Source organism: Penicillium atrosanguineum (genome assembly GCF_028827265.1).
Source record: "Penicillium atrosanguineum strain IBT 20685 chromosome Unknown utg000003l_segment0_segment0, whole genome shotgun sequence".
NCBI lineage: Eukaryota > Fungi > Ascomycota > Eurotiomycetes > Eurotiales > Aspergillaceae > Penicillium > Penicillium atrosanguineum.
Genome location: NW_026623135.1, coordinates 225,992 through 248,995, shown reverse-complemented (window position 1 = coordinate 248,995; position 23,004 = coordinate 225,992). Strand labels below are relative to the sequence as shown.

At 50.7% G+C, this 23,004-nt stretch overlaps 9 protein-coding genes across 9 annotated transcripts; 7 read left to right on the top strand and 2 right to left on the bottom strand.

Annotated features, from left to right (window-relative positions):
- Positions 1–596: 596 nt before the first annotated feature.
- On the top strand, positions 597–1,588 carry N7443_003503 (putative carbonyl reductase; the record flags this gene model as incomplete). The annotated part of the gene is made up of 3 exons (XM_056883559.1): positions 597–846; positions 907–1,290; positions 1,341–1,588. 3 exons carry the CDS (start codon positions 597–599, stop codon positions 1,586–1,588), a joined length of 882 nt encoding a protein of 293 aa, XP_056741837.1.
- A 297-nt stretch (positions 1,589–1,885) lies between these two features.
- On the bottom strand, positions 1,886–2,569 carry N7443_003502 (uncharacterized protein; the record flags this gene model as incomplete). Its single annotated transcript, XM_056883558.1, has 1 exon — positions 1,886–2,569. One exon carries the CDS (start codon positions 2,567–2,569, stop codon positions 1,886–1,888), a length of 684 nt encoding a protein of 227 aa, XP_056741836.1.
- Positions 2,570–3,574: 1,005 nt separating this feature from the next.
- N7443_003501 (uncharacterized protein) lies at positions 3,575–4,492 on the top strand (the record flags this gene model as incomplete). The annotated part of the gene is made up of 2 exons (XM_056883557.1): positions 3,575–3,643; positions 3,701–4,492. The coding sequence occupies 2 exons, from the start codon at positions 3,575–3,577 to the stop codon at positions 4,490–4,492; spliced, it is 861 nt and encodes a 286-aa protein (XP_056741835.1).
- A 3,742-nt stretch (positions 4,493–8,234) lies between these two features.
- N7443_003500 (aromatic alcohol reductase) lies at positions 8,235–9,478 on the top strand (the record flags this gene model as incomplete). Its single annotated transcript, XM_056883556.1, has 4 exons — positions 8,235–8,321; positions 8,382–8,666; positions 8,722–9,048; positions 9,101–9,478. The coding sequence occupies 4 exons, from the start codon at positions 8,235–8,237 to the stop codon at positions 9,476–9,478; spliced, it is 1,077 nt and encodes a 358-aa protein (XP_056741834.1).
- A 415-nt stretch (positions 9,479–9,893) lies between these two features.
- N7443_003499 (putative amino acid permease) lies at positions 9,894–11,753 on the top strand (the record flags this gene model as incomplete). Its single annotated transcript, XM_056883555.1, has 5 exons — positions 9,894–10,095; positions 10,144–10,201; positions 10,251–10,257; positions 10,305–10,465; positions 10,511–11,753. 5 exons carry the CDS (start codon positions 9,894–9,896, stop codon positions 11,751–11,753), a joined length of 1,671 nt encoding a protein of 556 aa, XP_056741833.1.
- Positions 11,754–12,136: 383 nt separating this feature from the next.
- N7443_003498 (RNA dependent RNA polymerase) lies at positions 12,137–15,976 on the top strand (the record flags this gene model as incomplete). The annotated part of the gene is made up of 1 exon (XM_056883554.1): positions 12,137–15,976. One exon carries the CDS (start codon positions 12,137–12,139, stop codon positions 15,974–15,976), a length of 3,840 nt encoding a protein of 1,279 aa, XP_056741832.1.
- An 849-nt stretch (positions 15,977–16,825) lies between these two features.
- On the top strand, positions 16,826–18,318 carry N7443_003497 (putative clock controled protein (Ccg-8); the record flags this gene model as incomplete). The annotated part of the gene is made up of 2 exons (XM_056883553.1): positions 16,826–17,024; positions 17,111–18,318. 2 exons carry the CDS (start codon positions 16,826–16,828, stop codon positions 18,316–18,318), a joined length of 1,407 nt encoding a protein of 468 aa, XP_056741831.1.
- A 421-nt stretch (positions 18,319–18,739) lies between these two features.
- N7443_003496 (alpha/beta hydrolase) lies at positions 18,740–19,681 on the top strand (the record flags this gene model as incomplete). Its single annotated transcript, XM_056883552.1, has 1 exon — positions 18,740–19,681. The coding sequence occupies one exon, from the start codon at positions 18,740–18,742 to the stop codon at positions 19,679–19,681; it is 942 nt and encodes a 313-aa protein (XP_056741830.1).
- A 713-nt stretch (positions 19,682–20,394) lies between these two features.
- On the bottom strand, positions 20,395–21,805 carry N7443_003495 (type III PLP-dependent enzyme; the record flags this gene model as incomplete). The annotated part of the gene is made up of 4 exons (XM_056883551.1): positions 20,395–20,486; positions 20,540–21,064; positions 21,121–21,516; positions 21,574–21,805. The coding sequence occupies 4 exons, from the start codon at positions 21,803–21,805 to the stop codon at positions 20,395–20,397; spliced, it is 1,245 nt and encodes a 414-aa protein (XP_056741829.1).
- Between the last annotated feature and the right edge of the window lie 1,199 nt (positions 21,806–23,004).

The window sequence follows — 23,004 nt, the reverse complement described above, 5'->3', positions numbered from 1 at the left end:
AGATGCCTACCATGAAAAGCTATTGAACTGGCTGGCACTTGTCATTCTGCTAGATCCAAGGGTACCCTCGAAGTCTTTTGCATATGTGCTCTGTAACCGAAGGGAGAGATCGGCAAGGGCGAGCTGCTCTACCCCAAGCTGTCAGCTGATCGCCCCACCGCCTTTTGTATAGCAGTGGATACGTCAGATTCAACAAAGATGCGATATCTGGGGAATAACAAACAACCTCTCTCGCCTTTATGAGACATTTGCTCAGCCTGATATAAGGGATGACGATCGCCTAGCGCCTAGCCGCGCCAGTCTTCCACCGTCCCGACGGATTCTGGGTCCACGTAGAGTCATACCATCAGGAAACAGACGCCCGCCATCGAGGCAGCGGACAGATGCTAGCCCTTGACACAGATCCTGGGGAGGGGTCTAGTCCTCCTGTCTCATGCTTCCCCGCCAGCGCATCACACCGTCTGACCGCATTGAGTGGCTAGTCGTTCCAAACTTACCCCTCTGCAGCTATTTAATCCACCCCCGGATCTTCTTCGAAACGTTCCTGTTTCTTTTCTCTCTACTTCAATCCCCCAGTTCATCTACTCCTGAGCACAATGGCCGCAAATCCGATTAAGAATGGACTTTTCGTCCACAATAACACTGTTGCTCCTGAGCACCCTAGCTTGATGAGCATGTTCTCTCTCAAGGGCAAGACTGCTATCGTCACTGGTGCTGGTGCTGGTATTGGTCTCGCTGTTGCTCAGGGCCTGGCTGAGGCCGGTGCTAATGTAGCGCTATGGTATAACAGCAACACCAAAGCTACTGAGCGTGCCGCGGAGATCGCCCAGCAGTACGGAGTTCAGAGTATGTTTGGACATGGAATCGCTATGCAATTGATTGACCTAGCTGACTTTCATTCAACAGCCAAGGCATACCAGGTTGAGATTACTGACCCCAAGGCTGTTCAGGCCGCCACCGATGCCGTTGTCATGGATTTCAATGGCCGCCTTGACGTTTTCATTGCCAATGCTGGTATTCCCTGGACAAAGGGCCCCATGGTTGACGGACCTCTCGAGCACTATCGCGATGTTGTCGGCATTGACCTTGACGGCACCTTTTACTGCGCCAAGGCCGCCGCTGGCCACTGGCGCCGTCAAAAGGAAGAAGGCACCGATATCAACGGCAACAAGCTCGTTAATTTCACCTACGGTAGTTTCGTTGCCACTGCTTCCATGAGCGGACACATTGTCAACTTTCCCCAGATGCAGGCTGCCTACAACGCTGCCAAGACCGGCGTTATCCACCTTTGTACGTGGTCTTCAGTTTTTCCCCACGATGCACGCTAACAATTCCGACAGGCAAGTCCCTCTCCGTCGAGTGGGTCCGTTTCGCTCGTGCCAACACCATCTCCCCCGGCTATATTGCCACCGAGATCTCCAACTTTGTTCCCGCGGAGACTAAGAACATCTGGCGGGATAAGATTCCTATGGGTCGTGAGGGTCAGGCCCACGAGCTTAAGGGGGCCTACCTCTACCTGGCATCGGACGCCTCGACGTATACGACTGGAGCTGATCTCATTGTCGACGGAGGTTACTGTGCTCCTTAAAATGTGCAAGAGTTTCTTTTTAGCTAGCGATTGACTTTTACGAGATACGATACCTATACAACGAGATAGATGATCGAGACCGAAACTGAAGAATTATTGGTGATCCATGGGTCTATGAACGATGCCGTGTCGCTTGACATTCCACTACGTAAAGAAACCGATTTCCAAGCAAGCCGCACTGTGCGACGACCGCCCGACATCTCCGGCGCAGCACTGCATGCTTTCTCGATAAGCGGAGCCAATCGACTGCAGCGGCTCGAGCTGGAATCTCGTGACCGACATACGCCAATCTGCCCCTCACTCGACATGCTCAACACTGCCTTCCTGTTCTTCTTCGTGCCTGATGTAGGAGGCGTACTGGTTGATCGGGTTGCTGGCTTCGAAGCTGACTTGCACGCGCTCCACTGTCCAGTCAACCATCTGGTGGAGCCATGTGCTAGGTCCTCCCTGCTGCATACGGCGTGCGTGTTCGATCTCCCAGGCCATTGATGTGATTTGAGGTGTCATTTCGTTTGTGCCGCGGTCAATATTGTGTGTGGATAGTCGATGGCGGGCCCGTGGTGAGTAGATCTTGTCGTCCTGCGAGTCGCTGCTGGAGCTGTCGGATATAATGATATCACTATGCAATCTCGATTCTTTGCTTTCGGTGTTGTAGATACTGGTGCTGCTTGATTCAGGTTCAGATGTGTATTCGGGTTCCATGGCATCCACCACAGCGGCAGTGTTGCTGGACATGTCGAGTAGCTCATATTCCGCATTCTGCCCGGGCGGGCGACGCCGGGCAAAGCATTGGCGGATGCGACACACAGTACGGCAAATCACTTGGCAAGTCTTCCCCTGTGTCTTGTGAATGTAGCGCGAGAAGAGGTTTCCGCAGTCTTGCAGGGCCTTTTTGATAACCTGGCGATTCAGATAGACTGTAAAGACAAATGAGACGGAAAGCAGCACCAGAGGAAAGGTCAGCGATGCTTCTTTCGCCATGAAATGAGAACTCTTTATGACTTGAGCGCTTGATTGCGAGATCGCGATGTTTATACGTTGAGGAGCAGCGAATTTACTACGCAGGAGGTCTCCAGGCACCGACGGCGCCAGCGACAGCTACTCATCGGAATACGGCCAACTAGGGGATCAATAGAGATGTGCGAATGCATGTAATATCCTCACAAATGTGTTATTCCAGCGTAGTTGCTGCATTGTTCGTACTGCAGGGATCAGCCAGATAGGCCTAGAATGGGATGTCTCTAAAAGGACGTAGGTAGTTATTCGCGCAGACATAAAACGCTTCACCGTATTTTCCCGATATGATGGCCTGAGAGAAATCCCATGCTTTGAAGATCCTTGTTTCTGTAAGGGCAGCGCGGCCTGACAGCCATCGCCAGACCGAAATCAGGTCCAATGACCGCATCACGCCCCCCCGCGTTTCCGAATGACTGCCGCGCTCGGATGTTCCGTCAGTTGATCCCGGGCGTAGCGTGCGGAATTTGGGTCGCCCGGTCTCGGGTTATAATATGGCCCATCTGCAAAAGCCGAGTTGCTTCTGAGGGTTTGGTTCTCGAGTCCATCGAACGATTTGAGGCAACGTCTCTCTGATCCTTTGTTTCCTTTGGGGAAAGCTTTGGAGGCAGCCACCACCATTCTTTGTGTCGGTTTTAAACGGCGCTTATTGTCCTACTTTCGGACTCTGCGGTTTCGAGCGTTCAGTAATCGACTTTACTATTTCTAAAGATGTGGGAACCTGCGCTCGCAACTGCATCTTTGCTCTCATATAACCACATTATATCACTGTACAGGATACATTGATCTCTTCACTTTGCCCTCACATAACCACGTTACGTCGGTGTACAGGATACACCGATCTCCTGACCTGGTCCTATCATAACCACATTGCGTCGGTGTACAAGATACACCGATCGCTTGACTTCGTCTTCACTCAACGCTCATATTGATCTTGCCTGTCGCTCATACCAGAGCTGGCCTTTGGTCGGGATGAAGAACACCGTCCCGGATACTCGGGCCCAGGAGAAGGCCTCAAAGGAAGCAAGGGAGAAGGAGTTGGTACGCTGTCCACGCAATCAACGAACCTGTCTTACACTAACAAAGCTCCACGTTCAGTTCGAAGCTCTAGATGAGGCTCTGAGCTGTGAAAAGTGCCAGATCGCGGTCGCCAAGGACATCATGGCTATTGATATCAACAATGGCAATTATAACGTGAAGCACTACCCGCCCTTCTTTCAAAGCAACGTCATAAATGACGAAGGCATCTCCCCCTTTGATACCTCCGAAGAATGCAACGATCAAACATATTGGAAACATATATCTCAACTCCAACGACAACGATACTATGAAATTGTCGAGCAAAACCTGAACAAGTTGCTTGACCAGACCAAGGAAATGGACCCGGAGACGGCGCTCCTCTTTGCCCATTACCAATTAGACTACCACATTCGTCAACACTATCTCGCCCGTCGGGGCGTTCTAGCTCTCTGTCGTGACACGGCCGATTTGCAGCAGCTCCGCAGATGGCAATGGAAAATGTCCGACATCGACTCGGCCATTTTATCAAAACCAGCAGAGATTGAACTTACCGGAGCGAGACAGTGGGGCTGGCCAAGTGACCAGAATCTCGAAATGACCCACCAGCACATCATGTGGAAACGTTTGTCGCGGGCTCGACTGAAGCGTGTCAGAGAGGTCAGGGCTCGATGGGCTATTATTATGGAGGAGAGACGCAAGCAGCGCGAGCTACTTCTGCTTAAACAAGGAGCTACGCTGACAGTACGGCTGTACTGCCGCGGAGAGCTGTGGGATATTCGAACGCTGAAGAATTTTGTATATCCTGTTCCCATCACGCCCATCGTCCCGAATGTACGAGTGGGGAGGGTGACTCGGAGTATGGGACTCTGAGAAGCATACGTGGACATAGGATGTGACTGCTGGCAGTCATGCCACTTGATTTTTGTACAAGCTATAGATACCCTATGAATTCACATGTCTTGATATTTCCATTCTCGCCTCGAGTATAGAGTTCGCATAGCCGGATCCGAGCTTCAATCTGACATGCATGATCCATGCAGCTCGGAGTGAAAGACCCGGGTTATAGAGACATCTCATTTGCTCCATGTATACTTGTGTTGCTTAGCATGCGGGGGCTCGTTACGCGAGATGCACCCCAGAATCCGGACTGGAAACTTCGTGAGTCCGGAGCTACCCCTGTTGACCGTTTAGACACATTATGTTGGAAATGGAATATGCGGTTCCTCGCGGCATCTTGCAGTTTGCTCAACGAATGTACCGTCCGAGACATTCCATGGTAGACTCGGAGGATATCGAATCCGGTTATTGGTGATGGAGCGCGAAATGCTGCGGTACACGGGGCGATAACCTCTGTCAGAGTTTCTGTTATCTGTTTATTGTTTTGATATAGAGAAAGTTTCTCGGCAGCATTCAATTTCGGATCGCGCGCTGCGCCTCTGAATTACTGGCTTTAAGTACATTTCTCAAAATAGAAGCCATCTCAGTTCCACCTCAAATCCTCAGGTGAAAGAACTTGGAATCACTGATCACCCATTATCTCGTACGCGCATTCTCCAAATCCATCATAAATTGCAATAATTTCATGCAACCAGTAGGAGCCTTGTCAACGTGATTCACTCCGAATGATTGAGTCTTCCATGGAACAACACAGCACATCGATTACTGTGAGACTTGAGTCCACCTCATACTACGTTGTAATATGCAGTTGTATTGAGCTACTGCTCCAAGTAAAATATAACCATAAATACCTTGGCTATCCGGGTAGATCACGCATCCACCAGCCTTTTTCAACCAATACAGATACAAATTAAAAAATCAGAACTTCAAACAACAGAATGCGTTTGTCGACATTTTTCGCTTTGTTCTTTGCCGTCGCGGCTATCGCAGCCCCGTCAGACGACGTTGGTGAACATGATGGGGAAGCGTTGAGGTGCAGACATCAAGGTCGCTACGATGACTGCGTCCTTGTAAGACGAAAACATCTTGACAACCTTGCGTATGGTTCCATTGATGTTAATCCTTTTCAATACAGAACTGCCGTCATAAGGAATACCCTAACTGATGCATGGATGTGCGTATCTCCGTAACCTCCAGCTTCACGATACCATCGCTGATAGGTCTTTGCAGGATTGCTATCGTGACTGGTGCTAGGAATATCTGGGTTGTCCGTCAGCATAAACGTACAGCTTTCGACAATCTGTGATCCCATCGGAGGCGTTCAGAAAAGTATAAAGTTGCCATCAGCTTGGATGTAGGCCAGTCACGGGGACGAAAAATAGGACAGGAAGGGAGGAATAGCTGGGATAATTACTCTGTTGATATGGAATTGTAGTGAACGCTCGGAAATCTATATTGCACATGTGTGTAAAGAGCAACAGAACCTTGTCAATTCATCTCTGCCAGCAACCTTGAACTTCTCTATCCCCCAATTCCATTCCTATCAAACATTTCAAATGCACTTTCTGAGAATCGATACCCTGTCAATTGCCGTTACGGCCATCGCAGCAACAGTTGAAAATGAGAATGACGGAGCAGTATTTGGAAAATGCAAAATAAAATAAAATAAAATAAATAAATTTGATTCCTTACAATGCCGCGATGGAACGGGTTTCTATAGATTGTCATTACGACTACTTTTCTATTACTCTTGCCATTACAACAGAACCACTTTGGTATCCACAATGCGCTATTTGTTGATACTAGGAATAACTTTTCACCGCCATAACGGTTGTTGAGCCAATCGAGACTGTCGGTGCGCGAGATGAGGCATCAGAGCAGCCGGACTGCAACACGACTAGATATCAAGGGCATTCAACAGTACGCAACACTTGTTCTTGCTCTTGGATGTCATTTCTGGATTGATGCTGTGTTCAGGAATGTCCCGATCTGCCGGTTTTCAGGAAGGAAGCTTGGAAGGGGGAGAGTAAAAATAGGGAGAGCATACTGCAGTGAAAGTGGAGATGTTAAGAACGGAAGCGAGATATGCGCAAATACCACAGTGCGTAATCCATTGGTCCACATTTGAAGGGTAAATTAGCCGGAGTGTCAATCGTATGCCCCGCGTGCTTGTGCATGCTACTGTGTGTGCATGCTCGCATCCTGAAAGCATGAGACTATTCATGCATTTGGCGGGTGGTAAGAGGCTCGTGCGCTTATGACTCGGATGGAGCATGGCGAGGCTTGGTGGGCTGTCTCTAGCAGCAGCCACATTCCCAGGGTCAAGGGTGTCAGCTTGGAAGCAAGGCTTATTCTACCCTCCTCCCTCTACCCTCTACCCTCTTCCCTCTGCCGTGGGGGCCGCATATTCTTATGGCTGCAACTCACCGATCTTTAGGATGCGGGGAAGACGGCTACGACAGCATGAGAATAGGAAGCATGATCGTCTCATTCACAAGACAGCAAGTCGAGACCATGGGGATCCCGAGATCATCACACCGGCATACTGGATTGAGACGGACTCTCAATTTCGCCGCCAAGTTGCCATACCCCACTCCACCCCTCAAATGCTGGGGGAAATTGGACCGAGAAAATCCGGGATAGAAGTCGGGGTGCAGCTAGATAGCGTTCCGCAGAGCAACTGAGGACACTGAATCGGGGATCCAGGCACCGATCTCCCGATGGAGGGCGGATGTGGCTGGATTCCCCTCGTGCCATGAAGGGCGATATGCCTCAATCGTGGGGGGTCATGGCTAGCAGCTAGTAGGGCAGGACCTCAGGCCTCCGAGTCCGAGTGATTGGCGCGCGAACAAGTTTGAACTCTCAGACTGGCCCCGCTTTGGCAGGCGGGTAGTGACCAATCAGAGGCCCGGCACCACCATGACTAACCCATGCTCCCTTTCCGAGGGTCTCATTTCGTCACTTTCCTAACCACGCGCTCCATTGGAACGGGAACGGGAACTGGAACTGGAACTGGAACTGGAACTTGGCTCTTTGTCCAAGACTCTCGCCGATCGGAAGATCGCCGACGGCCAAGAATGGAATGCGATAGGATAGGTGAAGATGATTTCTGCAGGCCGAACGGGATTGCCCTGGTGAGACTAGTCGTGTCGACACCTTTGTCACAGGTGTCCCAGGTGTCCAGGTATCACACGGTCCTAGCAATTGGCGTCAGCAAAGGCCATTCCAACAGGACCCAGTAACATCTCTTCATCAAGAGATGACCGGACCCCTACTCCCTTATATCTGGTACCTTATCCCTGGTACCTCATACCTGATATCTGAAAACATCAACCGGAAGCCGGTATGACGTAAGGACGAATCCCACAGGCCTTCACGGTTCTCCGACCGGCGCCCATCATCGTATACTCTCGAGGAGCCCCTTCAATCCCATGTACGGCCCCTTATAGTAAACCGAGATGTAGACTAGTACCAAAGAGAACATCACACGATGAAAGAAATATCATGACGTCTCAGAGGGGAAAAAGACATCCACTCGACCCACAACTCCGGATGGGAGACAAAGTGGGTAGGCAAGCATCCTTGGGTGGGAACATTGGGAATTTATAACGCTCCTGTTCCTTCTTTCCTCCTTTCCCACCCACCACCCATCATCTTCATCCATCCCCCCACCCATCTACTCACCTATCTATCGACTGCTGAGATAACGCCCATCATGTCCAAGACCAGCGTTCTCCTGGTCGGAGCTGCGGGTGAAACCGGAGGTTCTATCGCAAACGGATTGCTAGACGATGGCCGATTCGTATGTTGCCTCACATCATAATCATCACGACCGTGCTAACCGGGGTCTCGTTACTGACAGGATGTGATCGCCCTCGTTCGCCCCATCTCTGTCCACAAACCCGCCATTAGGAAGCTAGAGGAACGCGGGGTTAAGATCCGCAAATGCGACCTAAAGGCTCCCGAGGAACATCTGATTGAAGCTCTCGCCGATATCGAAGTCGTCATTAGCTGTGTCGGCCCGGCCGAGCAGCAGGACCAGATTCCCTTGGCCAGGGCCGCCAAGAAAGTCGGCGTCAAGCGATTCATCCCCTGCGGTTTCATCACTGTCGCACCTCCCGGAGGTGTGATGTGGCTGCGCGATGAGGTACGTGGTTTGGGGATCTGGCGGCTCAATGGTCCCCGAGGCTGACTGGAAACAGAAAGAAATTGTCTACAACCAGATTCGCCAGATGTGGCTCCCTTACACCATTGTCGATGTTGGCTGGTGGTACCAGCTGTCCTACCCGCGCCTTCTGTCCGGCCGTGTCGACTACGCCATGACCTCGGGCAACGATGAGATTATCGGGGACGGAAACATGCCCACCGCGCTCACCGACTTGCGCGATATCGGTCGCTACATGGCCATGATCATCAGCGACGAGCGCACGCTGAACAAGAAGATTCTCGCCTACAACCTGGTGTCGACTCAAAACGAGATCTACAACTTGTTGGAGGAAATCAGTGAGGAGAAGGTTGATCGCAACTACGTATGTATCCTCCGACGTCCCTTTTGCGATGCTTGTTACTGACAACTCCTAGGTCCCTGAGGAGACCATCAACAGCCGAGTCCTCGCAGCCCGCCAGGCCAGTGAAACCTATCCGTTCGACCCCATCAAATTCATCCCCCGCTACCTCGCCGAATACCAATACTCCTGGGGAATTCGCGGCGACAACAACCCCGAGTACGCCAAGTACCTAGGATACCATCTCACCACCGAGCTTTACCCCGACTTCAAGCCCACCGATTTCAAGGAGTATCTTGAGTCCGTGATCCGCGGCACCGCCAAGGGTGTCTACCAAGACCGAGTGATTTCGCGCAAGCACCAACGTCACTTCCCCCGCACCGAGTCCAGCGACTCCTTGTACACGCGCATCTTCCCGCGCACTGAGTCGAGCGACTCCCTCATGTCGCGATGAAAAGATTCGGACGGTTTCACGCATTTCTTACATCGGTTGATCCGACTCGCTTCATATCTGGTTATTGAAGATTTATGACATTCCCCCTCTTCCCCCCATAGAATGGGGGCCTGCTGATTCATTTTGGGCGTCTTATGACTTTAGGCGTTGCCACGGCTTCGACGGGGAAACCATAGATGCTTACCCTCTGGGCAATGATTAAGATCTGGTCTTTGTGTTGTTTCATACTACGTTTATTTTAGGGTTCCTCTACGGAGATCCACGTTTTGCATATAGAAAATATTATGAATATCCCCACTGCCCTGGTTCCATCCATCGCACCTTCCCAGGTGTACCTGCCACCCAAAATATGATCCGTGATCCGTGATCCGTCTACTTTTTCACGCCCATCTGAAGTCAATCGACTCTGGACGAGATGTCTCATCCCCGCCGAAGAGTGCGATTCTCGGATGACCCCCAACTGCAAATAGACGCCGAAGCACAGCCTTCGCCAGTGACTGCACAAATACCCTCAGCTCCCTCAGCTCCTCCGGCTACTTCAACTTCCCAATGCGACCTCGCTACGGGATTCAATGATATCTACGAGGGATTGAAACCGCGGCAGGTCGCCGTTATCAGTTCGTGTGGCTTTTGTGGCTGGGTACTAGCGCTAATTAAGATGATAGCGGTGGGAACTGCCATCGGAACGGGCCTGATGATTGGAACGGGAAGAGCGTTGTCAATGTAAGCCGACTACCCGTCTGGTAATCCAAGCCATATTGACTCGGCATAGGAGCGGCGTGAGTGGCATTTGTACGATGCCTGCCGTGTGTGACTGACTTTGCAGCCGGCGGCCATCACGATTTCGTATACCGTCGTCGGATTCGCTGTCTACTTGGTACTTTCTGCGCTGGGCGAGGTTGTCGCTTGGTTGCCTAGGCCTTGTACTGTTGCGGACCAGGCTGTGCGGTTCTGTGATCCGGCGCTGGGGTTCAGCTTGGGCTGGATGTAAGTGTACGGCTGTGTTGATGGACCTGCGCTGAATGTTTCCAGATATTGGCTTAAATATGCCCTCGTTACACCAAGTCAATTGACGGCCGCGGCTTTGTTGATTTCATACTGGTTGGACCCTGAGCGAGTCAATCCTGGTGTTTGGATAACAGTCTTCCTTTTGACGATTACCGTGCTGAACTACCTCCATCATGGACTCGCGAGTCAAGTTGAGTTCTATGTGTCGTCATTCAAGCTCTTGGTCATGTTCGCACTCATGATTCTCTCGCTCGTCATCGCTCTTGGGGGAGGTCCAGATCGAGACATGCGCGGGTTTCGATATTGGAAGGATCCGGGTGCCTTTGCGAGTCGATACAATAACAGCCTCGTTGAGAATCTCATCTTGACTTGCGGGACAATGTCCTCGGCCGCTTTTGTGTACATTGGGAGCGAACGGGCCGGCATCCTGCCACAGTCTCTGAATATGCGGAAAGCGATCTCTCGTTCCACCAAGCACATTTTCTACCGGACTCTGGTCATTCATCTGCTTGCGGTCATCTTGCTTGGGATGCTCGTCCCCCACGACTCGGCCTCTTTATCTTTCCACTACAAGGCTACCAAGAGTGCAGCAGCATCGCCGTTTGTGGCGGCACTTTACTTGGCCGGCATTCCCGTACTCCCGGATGTTCTGAACGCATTCATATTGCTGTTTGTTCTGTCCATTGCGAACTACGATCTCTGGCTAGCTACCAAAGCCATGTGTGATCTAGCTGCCAAGCGCCGGGCGCCCGTATTCCTATCACGGCTTAACAAAAGAGGCGTTCCTATCTATGCATTGGCAGTGTGCTCTTCTGTGGCGACCCTTGCCTACCTCAATGTGCCTCAGGATGCGGCCCTCATGTTCAGATACTTCACGGATACCGTCACGATGCTCGGTCTGCTCACGTGGATGTCAATACTGTTTACCCATATATCGTTTGTTCGAGCACGAAGGGCACAAGGTATTGAAGATCATACCCTTCTCTACCAAGCCCGCTTTGGCCTCCCAGGAACCTGGCTGGCCATAGCCCTGTGTCTGTTTATTTCCGCGACCATGATCTTCGGGTCCTTTCCCTTTGATTCGGGGCAGATAAAATTCGACTATCAGTCTTTTGTGGCCTGTTATATCGGAATCCCCATTTACCTTTTCTTGTACATTGGCTACAAGGTAGTTAGGAAGAGCAAACGAGTCGTCCCGGCTGAGGCGGACCTGTGGACAGACAAACAAGAAACTTCACTCGAGTTGCCGGGGGCCCGACAGGAATAATTGACCCGTGTTCAGTGTATACTCAAATGTCATGAAAAAAACGCTTTTGACCCGAGTCGTAAGCCACGTTCTTGTACTTCTTTAATGCAGTGTGATGAGTGGGGGCACTAACAATGACAACTCCAATTCCCGGTGAAAAGCATCGTTTCTTTTGCCCGGCATGCACTCAGCCTTCCGGGGAAATTAAAGGCTGTCACTTGTTCGCCTCATAGCTGCATCTGGCCCTTTCAATCTTCACTGTTCCCACCTCCTCGGCCTCGTGCATCGCTTCAGCTCCATTTGGTGGTTTGTTTGCACCCCGCGATTCACTTCGGCTCACACTGATAAGGATGAACCTTGGGCCACCTAAACGGGCTCCCAGACCTCCAAGTGCCCTTTTTGATATGTCTCCGCCTCTACAGCCGATCACTCCGCAACGGCAGCGGAGCTATCGCGAATTCCTTGACAAGTTGAATCAAGAGTACGAGCTCGAAATCCCGGCCCCACAAGATTGGTCGCCTATCGCTCGTGGGAGTAATAAATCGGTACTATTAGAAATCTCCGAAGGCCTTCGATCGCTTTTTTGGGGCCATCGTCCGATCTTGGACCGTATCCTCGCTGACTTTGAGGAGTGGATCGCCGGAAATCAGCCACGCACCAAGCAACAGTGGAATTTTGTGAAGTGGCAGTTCGAGCAACAACCACAAGCACTGAGCAAGACGGACAGAGACCAGCGAGTGGACCATCTATTTCTTTTAATCCGGAGTGAGCTGTACTTACTCAAAAACAAGCCTCTGGTCTCCAATAATCGGGCCCTCAAGAATCCCCGAGAAGCCAGTATAGGCCATTCACCGAAGAAGCGCCGGATCTCGAACGGAGATGATGATGAATTTCACACAGCGCCCAACTCGCCAGCCAAGGGGCATCAGCCCGTCACACCTGATCTAAGGCAACTGGAAATATCGGAACAGAGTGAGCGGTCTTTCAACCAGCTGGGCAATAGATCACAAACACCAGCGCCCACTTTCTTGGAAAGACTCAGAGCTAGTGAGACAGTTCCGCACAATGAGAGACGATACGATGCGCTCCGACCCGCTATGGATGCAGTTGACACAAGCTTCTCGATTGTCACGAGTTCGTCCTTGGTTGCATCGCATAGTGAGCGACTGGAAGAGTCATTTGCAACTGACATAACCGAACCAATGGATTTTCAGTCAACCTACGCCGACTCTGTTGTCGACATGTTCATAGAACAGGAGATGAGTATGAATGCCGACATGCCTGCCCCGGATGAACAGACGAACTCTATGCAGGAGCATCTTGTCACGCAGCTCTTGCAACATGGGCCTTTCTCCGTTGACCAACCACTTCCAGCGAGAATCGCACTGCGATCTCGATATGAGTTGGAGCGTATTGCACAAGCCTGGAACGTTCCACTCGACCAAATGCTGAAGAATTCACGTGTCTGCACTGATCATGAAACATTTTGGAAATGGGTTCAGCACCACAGTCTACGAGGAGATCGTCCTATGCCAGAAAAGTCCCCCCGCAGAGCTTGGGATGCAGCCGTGGATGACTTCAAGACGGGGAGACACTCCGAAGTCGTGGTCTTGACAGGAGAACTGGATTGGTGCGCGAAGAACGAACCTGGCATCTTCAAACTGCGCTTGAACCCTCTTAAACCGGAACGTACCTGTCGCTTCCATCGACGCTTCGGATCCGATCGATTCTTGACAGTTACCATCCCCGCCGCGGCTCGACCTCCTGAGCACCTCAGACTCAACGACCAGCCATCTGTTCTTCGACAGAGCATTGCGTCTTGGTTAACTCGAAATGATCACTACTGCCTCGGACGGACCTGGCGCGCCTTCTTCGTGGAGGAAGTCAAATCGAAGAAGAAAGTCAAGGCCGAGCCCCGCTTCCGCGTCGAGTTCTTCGCTGTGGACGGTGCAGATTTCCTGCGTAGATCTCTTGCGTCTCTTGCGCCGCCGAACCAAGCTAGTGAAAGGCATACGCCGATGAGTTTGAGCGATCTTCTTGAATGGCATATGCCTTCTGCTGCGAATCACAACCAGAAAAGTTGCATGTTGTTCCAACGCATTTCTTTGGGGTTATCGAAAATATGGACATCTGTGGTTGTTCCGCCTACTCGGGTAATCAATCTACTTGATGTTCGTAGGCCTGGTCAGCCTGTCATGAATGATGGTTGCGCACTGGTGTCTCGTAATTTGGCAAGACGGATCTGTGAGCAGCTTGGTATTAACGGCGATATCCCGAGTGCATTCCAAGGTCGAATCGCAGGTGCCAAAGGTCTTTGGATGGTTGACAGTGAGAGGTCGAAGCATGGCGCCTTCAGCAAAGATGGAGGCGATGGCATATGGATTGAGATTTCGGACTCACAATTGAAAATAAAACCGCACCCGGTCGACTGGAAAGGATTTGTCGATGAGGAGAAGCTTACTTTCGAGGTTGTGAATTGGTCTAAACCATTGCATCCGGTTGATCTCAATATCCAACTTCTTGGTATTCTTGAATTTGGAGGACATGTGAAAGAGTACGTTGCAAAGTTGACACATGATGGTGTCTGGGCATTGTATCATGACTTTGCGCACGTGCTACAGACAAATGATGCTGTTCATTGTCGGAATCTTCTTCAGAAGCTTCGTCCGTCTAGTGAGGATGGTCCGACTAAGGCACGGCGCATGGAGCAGTGGAATATCAGTGATGCTGAGTACATTATTCGCTTGACAGAGGCTGGTTTCAAGCCTCAATCCTTCCGCCCTCTTCGACGTCGTTTACGGAAGTATCTGGAGTATCTGCTTGAACAACATGTCGAGGAACTCCACATTCAGGTGCCACTGTCTACGTATGCTTATTGCATAGCTGACCCTTACGGCGTTCTTCAATCGGATGAAGTCCATTTCGGACTGTCAACAAATTGGCGAGATCCGAATAATGAGTTCCTGGACAATATGGTCACCGGAAGAGATGTCTTGGTTGGTCGATTGCCGGCTCATGTTCCATCTGACATTCAACGCCGCAAGGCTGTGTGGAAAAACGAGCTCCGGCATTTCAAAGATGTGATTGTATTCCCGACAACGGGTGACGTACCACTTGCGCATATGTTGTCTGGTGGTGATTACGATGGGGATACTCCATGGATCTGCTGGGATCCTACTATAGTGGAGGCTTTTCACAACTCGGATCTCCCAGATGGGGACTGCCCGCCGCAACAATACGGCCTCACAGAGCACTCGGTGCCTATGGCTCAGCTGCCCACGACTGCGGACTTCTTACAGAGCGTGTTCGAGTTCAACCTTACCATGTCCAGCCTGGGAAAGTGCACAATTGAGCATGAGAAGGTTTCCTACGACGAGTCAATCGATAGTCCCAACGCCAAAGAACTGGCCTGTCTCCTCAGTCAACTTGTTGATGGACGAAAAGGTGGTGTCCATCTATCTGAGCTAGCATGGCAAAAATATCGCAACAAGATCAGTCCGAAAAAACGTCTCCCGCCTGCATACCGTCTTCCACTCCGCAAGCCCAAAACAAGTAACATAGTCGACTATTTGAAATTCGAAATCGCCATGTCCGAACGTGATGCGATTCTAAAGCAGCTCAACGATACTTTCCCCGAAGACGAAGGTCTAGATGACCGGGACGAAGACCTCATTCGTCCATGGCAGGGAGCCATCACCGCTGCCGGCAACAGTGAACCCAACAACAGAGATTTGAGTAATGCGCTGTCAAAAATGGAGCAATGCATTAAGAGGATCTTCGATCAGTGGGTAAATTCGTTCACGAACCCGAATGAGACCGAGACTTTCTCTCCAAAATCACGCGAAGTCATTAGCCGGCTCGCCTCTTTCCCACCACCTGAAGGGTCCCATTGGCTAATTTGCCTCTGGCGCAACCGACCTGATGAGTGGCAACGTCTACTGGGCTCCTACCTCTACCAACACCATCCGCATAGCACACTACCCTTTCACGCCTTTGGCGAAGCACTCTGTCAGCTCAAAGCGTCCTCCCAGTCCTCGCGCAGTATTATCCACGATGTGCTCGTTACCTACCGCGTCAATCAGAAGATGGTTGCCCGTCTCACCGCTAGAGAGACCCTAGCCGAGCCTGAGGCGATCGAGGAGGACGCAGACGAGTATGAAGGCGCAGAGGCCATTGAGTCCCTCATTTCTTCCCAAGGCTTGGAGGCCCATGATGGTTTTGATGACGGCATATCCGTCGAATGAGATATGATGCCACGATTTGTATAAGATGTTGACAATTTGATGAATATTTCCAATGCCTTAAGTATCCTTTTCCTAGATTGCCCCCGCCTCCCCTCCCCCAAACCATCGTATCTGAAAGCCAGTTGCAGCATATCTCAGACTTTGATCGAGTGGCAATTGGGCATACGCTGTCTCGCGGCTCGATATCATCGGCCGAGATATTCATATGAACATCAGATTCGATCCGGCATCCCTCCGCGCTCGATCGCGTATCAGCGCTAAATTAAAAAGTCTGAAAGCTAAGGTCGGGCAAATCAGCATGATACCTCCGACTCAAAATCGAGGCAGAGGTCACATGGAGATCGGCCATCCATTTAGGCAAAAGTGTGGGACGGGGCGACTAGTCTAGGAAGGGCTACTGCTTGGGCCTCTACTGTAGGTCCGTGGCGCTCGGTAGTTGTGACGGATGGCTCGGGATCAGCTGTGATGGGATTCACTCGAGTCGTTCCGATGCGCACTAGTTACGAAAGTACAGAAGGTACCGTACATCGGTGTACAGCATGTGACGGGGGCAGTGTATTCCGAGAACCCTGTCGTTCTCGTATATAGATTTCCACTCCACGGGGAAGTGGAAATGTACAGGGATTCGTTCCCCAGAAAGGAAGCTGCATAATATGCAAGACCGGCGATGGTCAATCTTACCCTTTTAACCCCCCTAGGAGGCGACATCCGGCCTTCCCAAATGAGTAAAGAGTCCAATGTTACAGGCGTAAAATGTCAAAGGGATTCGGTAAACGCGTTGGTACACTTGTTGGGGTGACATGTGAACGACCAACTTCATGACTAAGAATCTTCCACCTTCACGTGAAAATGGGCACATCATTACCACTTCTTCGTCAAGCCCCCGGCATGGACGACACTAAAGTCCCTAAGGTTTCGAACTCTTATACGGGTGCTCGCCATGCCCCCATGATGGAGTACGATCCTCAAGACCGCTCTCGTCGCGCCGCCAGTGTATTATCTATGGACGACCTCGAGGCGGCGCAAGCCCTCGAAGGCCTTCGTTCCGGTGAGTCGTCCCGAGGCTGATTACGCGCTTTTGTTGGGGATGCGGCTTGGACACCGGCTAATCTTTTTTGATCGTGGATCGCTTAGATTTCGGTCACTCCCCACGAGCATCACAGACCATCTCAGTAGCTTCACCGGACCCTCCACAGCCGGAACCTCTTCTTTCCCTCTTAACCTCCTCTCACCCGCTGATCTCCTCGACTATCTCCAAATCCGTCTCCGCATATACCTCTTCCAAATCTTACTCGGCGCGTTTCAAGTCCGGCGCCGAGTTCATCGAGCGCAACATTGGCTCGCCCGTCGCGAATACCGTTGGAACGGTTGGACGGAAAACCGGTGTCGAGAGTGGATTGCGCTGGGCGCTTCAGCGAAGGGAATCGACTACCGACTCGAACCCCGCTAGCAAACGTCGCAAGGTAGCGGGGGAACAAATGGATGTCGAACAAGGTGCCGAGATCACCCATCAGCCCCGCACGCGAAGCTCCTCAGATCTCTCCATGGCCGACACTCTCCCGCCTTATGACGACACGAGATCCCCTAGCTATGAGGAAAAGCCCGGGCGGCTGGCTCCGCCCACCTGGCAGAGTCGGCTAGTTATTTCGACTTCTGGACTTGGTGTCGCAATGAGCGAGGAGTCGTTGCGCAGTCTGACGTATTGTCTAGCCTGGCTTCGGTGGGCGAATGGACGTCTTGGTAGAGCGATCGTAGCTCTGCAGAATGCCGTAACAGAGTGGGAGAATCACAAGGCCCGCTTACGACAACAGAGCGACGCCGAGAATGGCGAGCGATCGAACAGTCCCGAGAATGCGTCTCTTCTCACCCAGCGCATTCAAGCCGTCAAGGAAGATGTGCTTTCAACATTGAAACAGGTTGTCGATGTCGTGTCCAAGTACGCTGGAGGTGCTTTGCCCGAGAACGCCCGTCACTTGGTTCGCCGACACTTGACATCCCTGCCTCACCGATTCCAAATGGCCAGCACATCGCAGCCGCCTCCCGACTCCCCCGCAGCGTCATCGGATGCCACTATCGGCGCTCATCGAATTCTAGTCCTGGCCAACGAAGGTCTGGATATCTTGGGACAGGTCAGTGGCGTGGTCAACGACACCCTGGTAAGTGCAGAGCACTGGTGTGAACGCCTGGGACGAAAACGCCCCGAGAACAAATCCGCACAGGATGCGGAGAAGGAACAGCCCCTTGCGCCGGACGCTCAACCGTACGGTATGGACATCAAGCAGCCTATCGTCACCGAGGCTGCTCGGGAGGATGTTCAGATGACGGGTACCGAGAAAACATGATGTCTTTTGGTCTTTCGGCCTTTCGGTCTTTCGGTCTTTCGGTCTGGTTTTGATCTTGATCTTCGGTCTTACGTTTCTTTTATGATTGATATCCATATTTGTTCGATCTTTCACTCTTTAGCCGCGTGATGGGAATTTCAGCGAGCCCGACGGTATTTTCTTTTCGTTCTCACTTATCGGAGTGTTCCGTAGCTGTATGTTAAATGGACTAGATCTCGGAGTTTGGCTTGACTAGCTTGACTAGCTAGTTGGTTAGTTATCTCGGCCCCGAATTCTAGATCTTTCCTTGTGGGTCTTGATTCCTGTAGCTTTGCAGCTTTGCAGCCTTGTACTAGGATCTACATGGTTGGTTGCTTGGCCCTTGCTATCACATTGGAACATTGGAATGTGATAGCAATCTTCCCCTCCTCATCTCCTTACCATGGCCTGGCTCGGTCTTTTCGCCTACATCAAATTGCAAGTGCAAGTCTCTCTGCTAAGGTTCTTGCTGCGACTAAGATCCTTCAAACAGCGACTTGCTATCCGAGATTTGCTCAAAAAGAGCTCATCTATAAAAATTCCATCTCGAGATCGAGGCCGTTCAATCTCCGCCAATCTCTATCTACCACCAAAGGTCGACCCGAACCCGAAATTACCATTTCCAGTTCTTATTAACTGGCATGGCTCTGGATTCGTTTTACAGGGGCATGGCACCAATGCTGCCTTTTGTTCTCGCATGGCCCAGGACGCCGGTATCGCTGTCCTAGACTGCGACTACCGAAAAGCGCCAGAATATCCATTCCCTGCAGCACCCAACGATGCAGAGGATGTTCTCAAGTGGGTCATTAGCAATCCACAAGACTTTGACCTCGATCACATTCTTCTATGTGGCTTCAGCTCCGGTGCCAACCTTGCTCTCGTGACATCGACATCATGGCCAGCTAAGCTTGAGCTCGATCATGGCGTTCGCGGGGTCGTTGCCTTCTATCCGCCAACCGACCTGTCTATTCCTGTTGAAAATAGATACCCGCCAAATTCCAAGTATCCTCGTGCGACTTGGCTGTATCGACTGGCTTATGATTGCTATATCCCATCGGCGGCAGATAAGAAGGATCCGCGTATGTCTCCTATGTATGCTGATGTGCATGAGTTCCCAGCCCATATGATGTTTGTGACGTGTGATGGTGACGAGTTGTGTCCGGAGGCGGAGGCGCTTGGGCAAAAGGTGAATGTTGGGTCTCGGAGTGTCGTGCTTCATCGAGTCGAGGATGTCAGGCATGGATTTGATGGTATTTGTCTTCCTGGGTCGCGCGAGGAGAGACTGCGAGATGAGGTTTATATATCTGTTGCGAAGACTATCAAGGAAATTGTGTCAATCCCATGACCTGTATACCGCAAGTCAGAGAAGTAAGTTATCGTGTTACCATTGAGTTGAAGTTTGGCGAATGGAATGTCGGTTTACTTCTCTTGTCTACCCAGCTGCTCCATTGCAAATTCAGTTGTCTGTGGCTTCACTCTGAGATCAACCCCCTCATGAACCAACCGTTTCCTTCATTCTCTAGCTTAACGACCATATTCATTCTCATAAACCGTTGCATTTCTTTACCATTGGGTAGCACCCAGGTCGCAACATTCTCAGGCTCGGCCACTTCCTCATCCATAATAATATCGATGGTCGGAGATCTTTTAAACCACAGCGAGGCCTTCTCAGTGCACTTTTTAGTCGATACCTGAAGGTATCGCTTCTGATAGAGTGCGTGTTTGGGAGAGTAAGGAACATCAAAGTTATGGAAGGACGTAGGGAAACGGGTATCACGTTGACAGTTGACGTGAAGTGAGAAGTCCGCTCTTCAGTTCCCTTTGCCGAACATAGACGATGGTAATAACTACGAGTTGATACTATCGTTACGTATATTTTTGTACGATGGGAGTAGTGTCTTCAATTGAACCAGCTCATCTAGCATTCTTTCAAGTAATTGGAATGTAGCCGACATGATGATAGCCAATCTCCACCTCTCGGACAAAGTTTCCCATTTTGTCTGTTGTTTTTGGACGAAGTGATTAGAACCTTGGGTAGGATCTAGTATAAAGGCACAGCTAGTAACCTGGCAGCGTCTCACTACTCACGTAGAATGTTTCGTGGGAGCTATTGAAGCCATTAAATTGCGTGGACGTTGTGGTGGTGTATGCTATTAACAGTCAGCTGTGTCTTTAAAGCTCTTCAAATGTTCCAGGAACTAACCACCCATATTGTCATATCTCAGCCAGTCCCCTACTTTAACCTCGGAGTTAAATCGCGCGTCTTTCACAACACAGTCGACACTGTCACACGTAGGCCCCCATATCGAGTATCTGTACTCTCCCAATGACTTTTTGCCTCCAATCAGGCGGGGTACCATTCTCTCTTTCTCCATGATCACGTTCAAAAAGTTTCCGTATACCCCATCACTTTGATATAGCATATCTGGGATACCAGAAGCAGCCGCACTGCCGAGTTGTCTTCGACGAGAAAGAACTCGGGTGATGAGCGTGTATGCTTGGCATGCATAGTATCGCCCTGGTTCTGCAATAGTCGTTACCCCTTTTGGAAATTCAACACCGATCGAATTTCGGATCGCTGATGCTGCATTCTCAAAACAATCATCTTGGAAACCACCGCCAATGTCCAGAATAGTAGGTTTGAACCCAAGTCTCTCTGCTTCCGAGAAGGCAATACTAGCATCTCTAATGGCCCTGCAAAAGGCATTCGGGTTTTTTGCTCCAGTTCCTGATATTCCTTGTAAGCACAGTTATCTACAACAGCTATTTGCTACTTTTTCTTACCGACATGGAAGCTCACCCCGATAACTTCAAGTCCTAGCTCCCACGCTCGAGACAACAGTGAGGCCGTGGTATCCAACTGGGCACCAAACTTCTCGCCGAACGAAATCAAAGCACTGTCGTCGTTTGCATAAATGCGAAGAATGAGCTGTGACTCGGGCATGTGCTTTTTAATAGAATCTAACTCGTCGATGTTATCAAATGTTGTGCAAAAGATGCCTGTTGAGCGTGCGAATGTCAAAGAAGCTGGTGACTTGCACGGGTTGGCGAAGATGATTCGGGTTGGATCTACTCCCAGATTTAGAACGGCGCGCATTTCCTCCACAGAAGCGCAGTCAAAGCCGGTGCCAAGATTCGCGAGAAACTTCAGTAGAGTCGGATCGGAGTTGCATTTTACCGCTGGGCTTGGTTAACATTATTCTTCCCCGGTTACTCATTGCAATGCTGAGATCATACCGTAATATGGTTGCACTCCGGGGAGACATCTCAGCCATCTTCGATGTTGCTGGGTAACCTGACCCAAATCCGCAACGAAGAACGATTCATCTCCACCCAGAACTGTTTGCTTTGTTATGCGGGAGATTTGGCTTTCGATTGCGAGATCGACTAATTGGCTGGGGGCTGACTTTGAAATGACCGGGATCTTCTCCGATATGAAGAATTTTTGCTGAGCTGGGAGCACATCCATGATTGCGGGATAGTGTCGTCCGAGTAGAGGAAAAAAGATCGGAGGATTATTGGGATGAAGATGCATTACGAGCCACAGGACCAAACTAGCACTAAATTGTCAGAAAATCGACTTGAATGCACAGGCCAGGAGCTCCGAACCAGAAAATATGTTGACATCTCACCCGACCTCAGTTCCCAGGTGGGCGACAGTGGATATAACATGGGGGTTTGGATCCACTTTAGCTACATGTCCAGGGGGAGCAGGTTTGCTACCAGAGTGCTACCTACCAGAGGATTACTCCGATGTAGAGATCGTCAACTAGTGACATAACACGAGGTCGGAATGATGAACTTTAGAGGCTTAGGCTGATGATAGGCCACATTTAGAGAGTCATAATGAATGTCTTATGACACACGGATATCCAGGAATTAGGAATTAGCAAATGTCGGCCTGCATTTACCCGTCTCGGAGCTTGAGACTACAAAGTCATACCGACTCTGTGTAATAGTCATGATTATGTGCAGGATCGGCTCCCAATTCAATTCATGGGCCGCCCCGAGCGTTCATCGGAGGTCTGATCTGATAGATCGAGATTTGTGGGACGCCAAAAATCGCTCACTCGTCACACATGCGGCTACATGATTCGTGTGTTGAATTTTCATTGGTGTTCTTGTCGCTGCGCCTGTGTGGAGACATCCTACTTACTTTTATAAAGGGTCCACAATATTGGCATATTAATATATATCAAGGGTCTATTAATCGCATTCTTTCCGACCATTCAATTGGAAAGGAGCCCGGAAGACTAAGACTCCATCGGCTCTGGAGGTATACTCAGTTCCGATTACAACGTGTGACTGGAACAACCTCGGCAGGAAATGTTTGTGCATAGTAAATGCAGGCAAATGGATCTAGGGTAGTGTTGCTCCACTCTTCCCACCCGCAGCTTAGGACATCCGGTTTGTAACCCCCAGCCTCCCAATAATCGTGCACCAAGCCCACCGTATGTAGTCTTCGTGCATCTCGGAGGGGCAGTAAGCTCAGTTATGTTCAGCTCGTTCCTGACTTGAACCCCTTACGCAAGGTATTCACCCAATCATGCGCCTATGAGGATCTGGTGGAAAATGTCCCACCAGATGTACCTGTGCAGGGTGTCCACGCCGAACTTCCCGGTGGCTGGCTAAGATCTCATCGTACGCTGTTTGCTCCTTTCGGCGATT